Raw genomic sequence first — 12,062 nt, forward strand, 5'->3', positions numbered from 1 at the left:
CCTTCGATTGCTCGTATACTAACGAGTCGATCTTACAGCCACCTCCACACTGAATGGTTTACACCTTTTCAGTATAATTTTCGTGGTGTACACCTGCACTACTCTTTCTCCTGACGGCAGCGTTCTCGAGCTCGGCGAGAGTGTGTCGTCTGGCTTCACCGCCCTTTCCGAGATCATGAACATCTTGGAAGTTTACACTTGGTACAAATCCATTTGATTTCCAGGCTGTTAGACGTTAGCACACGAAGCCATCTCAGCCAAGCACGCAGCCAGTCTCTGACGCAAACTGGTACGTGCTTACAGAGGTACCCACCTTGAGGAATTTTAGCATAGAGCTCATCGACCTGTTCTAGGCTGAGTCCTTTGGTCTCATAAATGCAGAAATAGACGAAGACCGTGCAAATGACACTGTTCATCGTTAAAATACAGATCGGAGATTTCAGATGTAACTCACCAGAATCCACCCCAGACGAAGAAGACTTTGCTACCCATGTTGGCATTACCTGGGCCTGGATCGACCATGTAGGGCTTTGCAGAAGTTAGCTTTTGAACAAAAATGGCAAAGACAGCGTGATTGCTGCCTCAGCTCCTGTGTCAATAGGGAACTGAGTAGGACTTACTGTAGCATATGCAATTGCGAAGTTGAGCAGCCAGTTAGATGCTGTTGTCATTGACAATCCTTTGGCACGAGCTTTCAAAGGGAAAGACTCTCCAGTCACAACCCAAGCACACGGACCCCATGAGCAGGCAAAGAAAAAGATGTAAATGCAGACGAACGCAATCAGGCACTTGTTGGCGGCAGTGGAGTCGGGCAAGGCCGTACCAACAGCAGCAACAATGAGCTGGCAAAAGGACATCCCAACAGCACCAAACATGAGAAGCGATCGGCGACCCCAAACCTCGACAAGCCATAGACCTGGGATAGTGGATAGGACATTGACGACGCTAGTAATCATAGTGACGATGAATGGATTGCTGATTCCGGAGTTCGAAAAGTAAGAGGTACCATAATACTGTAGACTAGTTAGTCCCCACAGGCCCTTGGTGTGTTATACTACTTACAAAGATGAAGTTAACACCCGTCAACTGCTGCAAAGCTTGTAGCGCCATGCCGGTCAACTGCCTCTTCCTGATTGGAGGCTTGAAGCAGGCCAAGTATGAAGCTGAACCAATGGACATCTCGTATTCATGGTTGGCCTGGATTTCAGCGAGCTCTTCCACAAGAGCTGGGTGGTCAACTGGAAGTCTTCGCAATTTTGACAGTGCTTTGGCAGCCTTAGCTTTATTGCCCTTTTTGATCAGAAACCGAGGAGTTTCAGGCAGTATTAGCATGCCAACAACCATGATTATGGAGAAGATAAATTGTACGGCGACTGGAATGCGGTAAGAGCCTGTATCCTGTCGATTCTTGGTGGCATTGAGGACAATGGCAGCAAGCAGAAGACCGATCGTGATGGCCCATTGGTAGCAGCCGACGATAGCACCACGGATCCATTTGGGAGCTGTCTCTGACTGATACAATGGAATAGTTGCGCTCAAGAGACCGACGCCAAGCCCTGCGAAGAAGCGTCCCGCAACAAACATTGGAATTGCAGTGGCAGCAGTCTGAAGGATGACACCCAAGGTAAAGACACCAGTGTTGAAGATCATGCCCCATCTTCTTCCCAAGAAATCAGCAACAGGAGCGGAGAATAGAGCTCCGAAGAACGTGCCGGCAGATAAAATTGAGACGATTTCCGACTTTTCGGTTGAGGTCACATCTCGGTGGTTGTCTGTAGGGTTGACATAACCTGTCGAGAAGAGATTGCGCCAGAATGGCATGGCCAAGATACCACCAATAGTGCCAGTGTCATAGCCGAAGAGCACGCCTCCGAAGGAGACGAACAGGCCGATGAGAATAGCTGGAGCGGCGGAACCTGCCACGTTCTCAGGCTTCTTGATCATAAAACCCATCGTGATGGATCTGTATGTGAACGATCTTCTTCAGGTTGATGTTGTTGCAATACTGTCCTGCGCGACCAGGGTACGGACAAAGCTGTGTTTGATGGAAGCCAGGGACATCGAGCCTGGCACAAGTGGTATTTGTATCCCTGGGACAGCCCATCACACAGCTGACCGTCGTCTTCCCTTGCCTCGCACAACGTTTGATGAACCTTGTACCCAGCCGTCCTACAGTACCATGCTGCATTAGTGAAAGTTACTGTTTTACTCTTTCGTCCTAGTCTGAGTCGAATGATCTACAGTACAATCCTATTGTTTTCTGCCTTTTTGGACCTATCGGCGCTTCTCAAGCTTAGATCCTTGTGGGAACTGTGAGGTTCAACAAAAGAAACAATCACGATCAATTGCACGAGGTAGGTATCAACTGTGAGTTAGGGTGCATTGCTTTCGCACAGCTTCAAGCTCAACGACAGCAAGACTTGGTCTTCCCCGCTCACGTTCTTGAGACGTGCTTGGCCTTTCAAGATCTGCAATGCGACCATGCAGGAATGCTGTTCTCTAAGTTGACGTAGTGATCTGGTCTCCATGATACTAGTCTGTTCAAGAGTTGGATCTTGGAACCTGGCTCTATGCCTGAGATCGAGCTTCAGGTGAACGGCTGGGTAGATCACTAACGAAGGTTTTTGTAGACACTCTCAATCTAACTCTCCAGATGCCTGAGATGCCATGAGTTCAATCCAACATGTAGGACTGTAATCGAAACATGAGCGGGGACATGCCTAGCAGTATTCAATTTCCTGCAAGAGCAAATACCGACCTGCACGAAAGTTAAAAGGGCCGAGTCTGAGAGAAGCTTGATTGGTTGACTAGCGCTGCTTGAATATTGGCAAGCTTCTGAAGCCGAACAACATGTTTGTCTGGAGCGATGATCCGGGGTAGCACAACGCGACAACAGGGTGTTTTGCCGACCGAAAAGTGTGATTGGTCAATATCCTTGTCGCGTGCATCGTGATTCCTGCTAGTGACACCAAGGCACGAGGTCGCAAGTCACGTTGAGGTAACGATGACGAACGAGACATGGATCTTAATGCTCCTCCGTTGCATTGAGTGGGCTTAACGCATAAGGTCGGTAGCAGCCCCTCTATCGTCGGCATGAGCATAGCGACAGCTATAGCGGAGCTGCTGCAACTGCGAGTCTTGTGTGCGCTTCAGAAGCGAGAACGGTAACTTGCTGGGTGTAAATTTCGGTACGGAACAACCTTTCTGCGACCACTACCATCCGCCAGGTCTAGACGTTCGTACGTGTCCATCGAGCTTCGATGTGAATCTTGTCAGAATATGATCCTGCAGCCTTCTGGCTGATGGTGGAACAGTACAGCAGTGTGACCACTCAAAGATTGGATATGAACTCCATACGCGTATGGGTTCGTTTTCTTCAGTGTGCTGAACATGTGAAGTGCCTATCGGCGCTTGGATGTCTTGAAAACACCTTCGCTCCTTCCCGTAAACGATACGAAAACCAGAAGTCAATCTGAGCCAAAGCTTCCCGTTCGAAGGGCTGCATAATGCTCAAATCCAGGGATTTTAGAGTTGAGCCAATGGCTTTGACTTAAGCTGTTGAGAAGTACTTATAGTTCATGCAGGTCGTTTAAAGCGGCACATCCTTTCCGTATGAGAGCTTGCAAAAGTGCTTGAAGCACTGGCACATACCAGTAAGAATTAAAAAAACAAAAACAAAAAAAAAAACGTGGTAATGCTCGAGGTTTTGTAGCACATCCTCAGCAGCACCATAGCATGCTTCGGATAGTGCTTTCCGGAATAAAAATACCAGAGGACTAGCTGTTATTATGACGTCGTGCTAGGTTGCTAGCTCTTTCGCAACACCATGCAGTGGCTTGCACAACTCGACAAAGTTGGCGTATCAAGACAGGCGTGGTGAATAACAGGATCATTCTCCTTCCGTTCCCTTTCGTTGGTCGGTTCCGTTGGAACCTACGAATCATGCACTCGGTTGATGAAGCTTTACGTAGGTACTCGACACCCTTTCAAAGACACCTATCGTTCCTCGATCGTGACGGCGATGGCATTATCTATTTCAATGAGTCCTTACGCGGAAATCTTGCAGTCGGGCTCGACTTTCCAGTGGCCTTCGGCATGGCTCTAAGTTACCACGTTGTCTACGGTAACACGGGTTCAGTATTACGTGGCCCCTTTCGAGGCATAGAGATTGCCAGAGTCCAAGCTACACGGAACATGCTTGAGCAGATCCCGCTCGAAGCTGTGCCCGTTGACGGAATGACGCGCAGTGAGCTCGTGAACCTCTCTAGGCCTGTTGGATTGATGGACAGGGTCCACGTCAATGGTCTATGGGCACTAAGTGCAAACCGTCAAGGCTTTGTATCTGCAAAGGATATCGAGCTGTACCAGCAGGGCACTATGCTCTATGAGCTTGAGCGACGCCGTAAGGACAACCGAGATCACGTATTACCACTGTATCGGGGAGGTCCGATGAGTGTTGCGGGACATTCCTACTTTGTCGATAAGATGTTGGGCGTCAAGGTATATCAACAACCTAGAAACAGCAAAAACGACTAAGGCTACCTCATAAATGCTGGCTATGGTTACGGATCCCTTGAGGATAACAAACAGTAATTCTGCGACATGCCACCTGGGCTATCAATGCATGTACCCGAAGACAAGGGTATATCGCGCGAATCTGGATAGTGTTTGCTCCCGTTTTAGATCGCCAGCAAATGAAGCCCACCTCAGCCAAAAAAGATTTGTGATCTTCACTCTCGACCAGAGTACTGACTCAAGCCTCAGAACAAGATTCTTCGATCGACTGGTATCGATAGTAAAGAGCAGCGCGGGAGAAAACTTCGACTCGGCCATGAAATAACACAGCACACATACGGCAGTTAGTCAGAATGTCCGATTTCTCGTTTGAACCTATTCCACCCCGCCTCACACCTTCATCACAACCACTAGAAGAAGAACCAGAACCAGACCCAAACAGGATCCCAACTCCACCTCTCCGTAGATCTATATACCCTCACCCGCACGCCCCAACCTGGTACGTCAACGTCGTGCCCTACAACCCCACCTGGCCAGAACAATTCCTCATCATAAAATCTCACCTACACAATCTCCTCGAAACCTCGTCTCCAGCGGCACCGTACCTGACCATCGAACACGTCGGCAGTACTTCTGTCCCTGGCCTGGCCGCAAAACCCAACATCGATGTCCTAGCCACTTTCTCCAGTCAAGAGGCGCTCGAAGCTGCTATGGAAGCGCTCAATTGGGAGATTCCGATTGCACCGCCATTCGTGAAGTACACGCAGATACCACGGGGCGGCGGGATACCTGGACGTGAAAGCTTCAAGATCTACTTATTCGACTATAGCCCTTATTATGCCAGTACACCTGAGAGAAGTCTGTATTTGATTGCGGATACGGAGGAGAACTGGGCTGGACGAGTACAGATACGATGTTATAGGACGGTCAGGGAAGTTTTGAGGATGGGGGAAAATAGAGATCTGTTGGAGGTATATGCGGCGGTGAAAACTGAGCTTGGGAAGCAAACTTTTCAGAATAGCTTGGAGTACAGCGCTAGGAAAGATGAGATTGTGAGGAAGATACTTTTGAGGGGCAGATGGACGGAGGAGGAAGTGAAGGCCAAAGAGGATTTGAGTCGAAGGGAGTGGGTTGTGGATGCAGATGATGATTATTGAACTGAGAGCTTCAGTCTGAGGAATACACAAGCGCTGAAAACGATCGATTACTCAAATGAACGAAGATTTGTCTGTATAGACCAACTCTTGTCCGAGGCCGAATGTAAACGTGATGCTTGTGTTAGAACCTCGACTCTCAAAAATAGTCTTTTTCACTGCGATCGACATCGCCAAGTAGTATTCTATACGTGTCCGTTATGCAGAGCTGTGGCGCCATCCTCGTCCTCTTCCTGACTTTCGAACATCAATCCTAACTTTTCAAGCTGCTCTTCAATGTCGTCGTCGGGATCTTTCTTGCCAAAGGCTTTCTTCACAGCCCCAGTAATACTCCTTCTGACACCCTTGTGCTCTGGCTCCTCCATGGTGTACTTTGCTTCTTGTGCCCGTTGTGCGGCTAGCTGCCTCTTATCATCCTGATCTCTCTTCCATTTCTGAAAAGCAGTCTCAACCTTTTTAGGTCTTGTCCTACCTCCTGTTACTGTTTGTGGTTCCGCGGCTTGTGGAGGCCAGTTGCCTTCGGCCTTCCAGCCCTCTACTAAAGCATTGATCATATGGTTGAGTGGGATAGGAACATTCGGTGCGAGACCTTGCACTACTACCTTCGAATAGAGAGTGGGATAGGCTGCAGGCTTGATCCGGCTTCTTAAGGTATTCGAGGCAGGAATTAAGGGTGGGTATATCGGTAGGTAGGGACCATCTCGGAGCCCAATGTCCGGTTGAGTTGGTGACTGAGCTGTGTCTATCACAGCACCGTATGTATCTGTGCCATTCGAAGTGGCTAGCGGCCGATCGGTTGTTGGACTGAGGCTCTGAGGGGCAGAATCGGAACTGCTTTTCTTCTTGCTGCTTCTTGAGAAACTCATCTTGCGACCACCTCCATTGCTTGATTGTCTCTCAGCCTTGTGTAGTACCGCACCAGTCCATGCATCTCTCCTCAAAGTCCATATTCTCAGGCCGTCGTTCCAGGTCATCTCCTGCTCCAACAATCTCCTCTTTCTTGCGCGACGACGCTCGATAGTCACACCCACGTCGTCCGGACTATCGAATCTGTATGCGTCATCATTCTTGTTGCGTGGGCCTTTAGACCCACCAGACTCATACTCAGAAACAGACTCATCTCGAAGACGATATCCAGACGCTTCTCGCTGTAGTGTAGGGTTGTTCTCATTCACGTGTGCAGTCGAATACTCCCAGTCGTCTCTGAGGATTGAGAGGAGGTATCGTTTGGTTGACCTTGTGTCGTGAGTCTGGCTCAATGCCGCTTCATAGTTGGTCTGGGTAGTTTCGGAATCCTGCGAGCTAGCACGCGAGGCTGTCGAACTCTTCCTGAGACGTTGCTGAAGGTTGTGGAGGAAGGGACTGTTTGGAGTTTGAGGCCTCTCGATAGAAGGCCTTGGTGACCGGGTCATGGTGGTGGTAGAAGAGGTGCAAAAGAACGTGCATGCGACACAAGCGGGAACCGCGATCGTGTGAATAGTGGGAGAGCAAACGACAGGAAACTTTAAATCATGTTGGCGTCATACTCAGTAAGGCAAGATGTCCTCCGAGCATGGTGCTGAAGGACAGCTACGCGAGACCGCAATAGATACAAGTAAGAAAGTATAACTCCCTTGGTTAAGCAATGCCTTTTCGCACGTTAAATCGTTGTATACAGTTTAGTCATGGTTGTGAGACAATGAGAGATAGTCGTGTGAGGATCAAACAGAAAAGCAGTAGCGGCTTTGTCGGTGCTTTCCTCGCCGAAGGAGCTTCTTAGCACAGATTTTACTGGGCCACAAATCGGTGTCGCGTGGCGTCGTTGTAAGCTTCCCAGCTGGCTCACTTTCTCAGCCGGAGGAACCGGCAACTTTAAGTAGCCTCGTGCTTCTCATCTTCGAGCTTGCAAGTTTGTGCAACGTGTATCTTGAATAGAAACACCTACTGCTCAGCAATAGCATCGAAGATCATCAATTCTTCTCATCTGCTGGCTGGTCTGTGGATACGACTTGCTCCATAAGCCAGCCAGCAAGCATAGCCGCCACTCGTGGATGACTTGATCAGGGCATGAGTAGGAGTTTCCGGAATGTAGCCTTGTCAAGTGTTCCAAGAATCAGCATCGTGGGAGCAGGCATCGCCGGCCTCACTCTCGCCTGCCATCTGAAATATCTGAACATACCATTCAGTATATACGAAGCTCGCAATCCACAAACTATCGGAGTCAATTATGGAGTTCAGTTACGAACGCGTCGAACTGGATCTTTGCGACGTATGTCTGAAGATGCTGGCTTATCCAAGTCGTGGAACTCATCACTTCGAATGGAAGCTGCTGTTGATCGGGTGATTGGAGGACTTGGCAAAGTTCAACATGGAAAATCAGGGCTTAACCGAAGATACTTTATGGCAGTAGATCGAGACATACGGCTCTATCTTGCTGAGCACCTAGCTCGTGCTGGGGTAAAAATCAACTGGGATCATAAACTGGCTTCCATCGAAAAGGCACGCGATGAGCCTGGAGCAGAGTTGTTGTTCAAAGACGGCCAAATTGGTCGTGCCGATATTGTTGTCAATACTGGCGGAATGCAAGCAGCTGCTCTTCAGCAATCGTCGACGTTATCAAGTGCCAAAGTGCTACCTTATGCAACCTACTATGGCACTCGGAGAGTCTACGTTGATGAGTATCTGGAAAAGTATGCAAGCTTTTTTCGAGACGGAAACTGGGTCGAGATTGTGCCTGAGACACCGGATACACCTTATGTCTCTATGCAGATGGTCTGCCTACCAGATTCCATCTTCCAAATACGTTGGATATTCTCGAGGCCAGCTCGAGGAGACTCTGATCCACTATTCCGACCACAGGGGACGATCCAAGACGCTTCTAAAACACCGCCTGAATTTTTCGAAGAATTCCTTGGTTGTTTGGGTACAATCAAGCAAAAGTTTCCCAGAACTTCAGCTGATCTCCTACAAAGGATCTTCAGCTTTCATGAACTCAAAAAGGACCGCATTCTCCAGTGGTATCTCAGACTACAGGTCCCGGATCCACAGTCTCTTGTTGCTGGTTCCTTGAAGGACACCTATCACGTCATACCCATTGGTGATGCCGCTCGACGGCTACCATTTTTGAGGTCTCATGGTGCAAGATTGGCTATGGACGACGCATTGTTTCTGGCTTCGTGGTTCAAGCAGAGACTGGATCGGTCGCAGAATCTCCATAGCATGGAACAAAATTTCTACAACCTTGCCGCCACCCGAGGTCGCTGGCTTGGCGCTGCTGTGACGGCTATCGAGCACTTAAGGGACGCACATGGTCAGAAGAGACTCGATAAAGCAGAGATGGAAGCGATTCTCGGAGTTTCAATCAGTGACATTGTCGATGCATCCACGACAACAAGTGTAGAGCGACTCTACGGTACAGGTGAGTGGCAAAAGCCAAAGATACCCTGTTGATACTATACTGACTTTGAGAAAAACAGAAGCAAAGAACATCATCCGAAGCACTAAACGAGGTAGCAAATTACCCAAAACGAGGAAGATTCCTGGCTTGACCGTCCGACATCCACGTCGCTGGCGATTCGCAAATGAAACGTATGAGACGTGTACGTCAGGAAACAGAATTGTGCCCGTCAAGGAGGACGCATCTCGTGAGGTCCGAGCTGATGTCCCACTCGAACACTATAACGTCGCCGAGGACAATAGTAACGATTACGGCAGAGCAGCGGGTTGATTAGCAGTCTGACCAAGCCAGGATTGTGAACATACGGCATATGGTGTTGTTCCTGGCTGGCTTGGTTGCTGCAGGTAGTGCAGATGGTGTGAGAGGCGCTCTAGACATGCCGTTATTTGTTACTTAGCCAGTCTCACGAAGTAATATATACGAAACAACGATACACATCAGCTGGTTCGGTAGAAGATGCTCAGACGTAAATGGTGTACTCCAGATTCAAGTACAATTGAGCCTAATCAAGGCGATACTCGGGTGCTGTAGTATAGGGGATCTGATTTCTAAATAATGATTTGTTCTAGGCTTTTGGTGTGTACGTGCGCCCTCCAATAATTCTCCATTAGCAACAATGACTTCCAATTTTCAATGAACAATATCAGATCAAACAGACTGTGCGCAGCCTTTTACAGAACGCACCATTGCCCGTACCTACTGCAATCTGTCTCAGTGAATAGTGCTAGACGAAGACCAACAGTATACGTGATATGCAATGTTGCTCGCGCGACCAGAAACGACTTTTCAACATCCTTGAGATCGAGTGATACTGTACAGCCTGAACCATCAGCGCCTCTGCAGGATGTCACATCCTTTTGGCCATCAACGGCTCCGACAATCGTCACCACAAGTCGTAATGCGACAGTCCCGAAGCCAGGCTTACCGCAGTCATGTCCAGGATGCGGTGCCCTAACTCAGAAATCACAACCCGACGAAGCAGGCTATTATTCCACTTCTCGACGAGCTATCAAGGACTATCTTCGAAAGCAGAAAGCTGCTATACGTACGTCCAGCGATCATGAACCCGGGGAGGAACACGAAGAACACAACGAAGAGGAGGAAGAAGCAGTTCCAGAAGACCACAAAGGCCCAGAAACCGCACAGATAGCAGCACGATCGACAGAGCAGACGACTTTAAGAGTGCCCATGTGTGATCGATGTCACGATCTACTTCACAACTCTCGTGGACGTTCTATAGCGCATCCGTCACTGGATGCTCTGGCAGACTCAATCGCTGAGTCACCTTTTAAGAGAAACCATGTCTATCATGTGCTGGATGCAGCCGATTTTCCCATGTCAGTGGTGCCAGATATATTCTCCAAACTCACTCTGGCACGACCTCGATCGCAGAATCGTAGATCACAACACGACTTTTCGTCGAAGCCTACAGTCTCTTTTATCATTACACGATCTGATTTACTGGGCTCAACCAAAGAGATGGTAGATTCTATGATGACCTATTTCCAAACCGTACTTCGAACAGCCTTGGGTCGGGCTGGAAGGGACATGCGGTTGGGAAACGTGCACCTTGTGTCTGCAAAAAGAGGTTGGTGGACAAAAGAGGTCAAGGAAGAGATATGGAAAAGAGGCGGTGGGAACTGGATGCTGGGTAAAGTGAACGTTGGCAAATCGAATCTCTTCGAAGTCCTATTCCCGAAAGGCTCGGGTGAACGTGCACCAGTGTATGCTGAACTACGTGCAAAACACGAGAAACAAGACTCCTTGCGGACAGAAAGAGATAGCGAAGAGGAGGAAGAGCTGGATTTGCTGGAAGAGAACCACCTGCTACCCCCAGCACAACCTGAGACACCGTTTCCAGTGTTACCTCTTGTTTCTAGCCTGCCAGGAACAACAGCATCGCCCATTCGATTACCTTTTGGCGGCCATAAAGGAGAACTGATTGACCTGCCAGGCCTCGCCCGTGGCGACTTAGAAATCCACGTGAAGCCAGAGAACAGAACTGATCTCGTGATGACGAGCCGCCAGACTGTTGAGCAACATATTGTGAAGGCTGGCCAGTCACTCGTCCTAGGGGGAGGTCTTATACGTATCTCCCCTCAGCTTGACGTCAACGACCGGAGCATGACGATGCTGGCATATGCATTCGTGCCTCTTAAGACGCACACCACGTCTACCACGAAAGCTGCCGCTCAACAAGTAGAGCAACGCGAAAACGGCTTGAAATCCGTGGTAGCAGAAGGTGCAGGTGCGCATATGGCATCTGCAGGAACGCTCGAGCTATCTACAGATGTCACAAAGTATCGAGCGGCGTCGCTTCTTAGAGCTGGAGTTCAGCTGTCGAATCTGCCTTTTCGTGTGTATGCCACGGACATCCTAATCGAAGGTCTAGGATGGGTTGAGCTAGTGTGTCAAGTTCGGCGACGAGGCGTCTCTCAGCCAGCCTCGGAAGCTGTAGCGCCCGCAGCTCAGAAAATCGAGGATGCGCCAAGCAGAGATCCACAACATTCTCCTCGCGACGATGATTTCGCACCTTTTGGTCAGCGACCTTTCTCGGCGAACCAAGAAAAGACGTTTCAGTTTCCAAAAGTTGAGGTTTTTAGTCCTAATGGCAAGCATATTGCGCAGCGGCCAAGTTTGCAAGCTTGGATGAGGTGGACGGAAGGTCGGAAGCAGAAAGATACACAGAAGACCAAGAGACCTAGAAGGGCCATGAAGGGACGGCAAGCTTGAGATTGACAGATTGATCTTGAGCGGCCATTTTTTCTCATATATATACCTTATCAAATCAATCGCGCATATGAACAGGACTCGTTAGTGAGAATCATTCTGCTTCCTTTTCTACAGTCCTGCCTTACGAGCCTCTTCGTCCCACCTAAATCTTTCAGGGCGCATTGGTTAACATTGGCACTAAAAAGTTGCCGGGATGTCCCTGGAAGGATCGCTAAGAAATGACC

General features: G+C 49.1%; 6 protein-coding genes across 6 annotated transcripts; 4 read left to right on the forward strand and 2 right to left on the reverse strand.

The window, feature by feature from the left end:
- Nucleotides 1-58: 58 nt before the first annotated feature.
- Nucleotides 59-1,953, reverse strand: SNF3 (Plasma membrane low glucose sensor; the record flags this gene model as incomplete). Its single annotated transcript, XM_064894983.1, has 5 exons — nucleotides 59-225; nucleotides 314-408; nucleotides 455-528; nucleotides 621-1,013; nucleotides 1,063-1,953. 5 exons carry the CDS (start codon nucleotides 1,951-1,953, stop codon nucleotides 59-61), a joined length of 1,620 nt encoding a protein of 539 aa, XP_064757670.1.
- A 1,989-nt stretch (nucleotides 1,954-3,942) lies between these two features.
- LTR64_000600 (uncharacterized protein) lies at nucleotides 3,943-4,536 on the forward strand (the record flags this gene model as incomplete). Its single annotated transcript, XM_064894984.1, has 1 exon — nucleotides 3,943-4,536. The coding sequence occupies one exon, from the start codon at nucleotides 3,943-3,945 to the stop codon at nucleotides 4,534-4,536; it is 594 nt and encodes a 197-aa protein (XP_064757671.1).
- A 332-nt stretch (nucleotides 4,537-4,868) lies between these two features.
- Nucleotides 4,869-5,672, forward strand: LTR64_000601 (uncharacterized protein; the record flags this gene model as incomplete). Its single annotated transcript, XM_064894985.1, has 1 exon — nucleotides 4,869-5,672. One exon carries the CDS (start codon nucleotides 4,869-4,871, stop codon nucleotides 5,670-5,672), a length of 804 nt encoding a protein of 267 aa, XP_064757672.1.
- A 182-nt stretch (nucleotides 5,673-5,854) lies between these two features.
- On the reverse strand, nucleotides 5,855-7,081 carry LTR64_000602 (uncharacterized protein; the record flags this gene model as incomplete). The annotated part of the gene is given in 2 exon segments (XM_064894986.1): nucleotides 5,855-6,750; nucleotides 6,763-7,081. The coding sequence occupies 2 exon segments, from the start codon at nucleotides 7,079-7,081 to the stop codon at nucleotides 5,855-5,857; spliced, it is 1,215 nt and encodes a 404-aa protein (XP_064757673.1).
- Nucleotides 7,082-7,919: 838 nt separating this feature from the next.
- On the forward strand, nucleotides 7,920-9,375 carry LTR64_000603 (uncharacterized protein; the record flags this gene model as incomplete). The annotated part of the gene is made up of 2 exons (XM_064894987.1): nucleotides 7,920-9,066; nucleotides 9,125-9,375. The coding sequence occupies 2 exons, from the start codon at nucleotides 7,920-7,922 to the stop codon at nucleotides 9,373-9,375; spliced, it is 1,398 nt and encodes a 465-aa protein (XP_064757674.1).
- Nucleotides 9,376-9,738: 363 nt separating this feature from the next.
- On the forward strand, nucleotides 9,739-11,838 carry LTR64_000604 (uncharacterized protein; the record flags this gene model as incomplete). Its single annotated transcript, XM_064894988.1, has 1 exon — nucleotides 9,739-11,838. The coding sequence occupies one exon, from the start codon at nucleotides 9,739-9,741 to the stop codon at nucleotides 11,836-11,838; it is 2,100 nt and encodes a 699-aa protein (XP_064757675.1).
- Between the last annotated feature and the right edge of the window lie 224 nt (nucleotides 11,839-12,062).

This window comes from Lithohypha guttulata (genome assembly GCF_036872675.1).
Source record: "Lithohypha guttulata strain CCFEE 5908 chromosome Unknown scaffold_1, whole genome shotgun sequence".
Classification (NCBI taxonomy): Eukaryota; Fungi; Ascomycota; class Eurotiomycetes; order Chaetothyriales; family Trichomeriaceae; genus Lithohypha; species Lithohypha guttulata.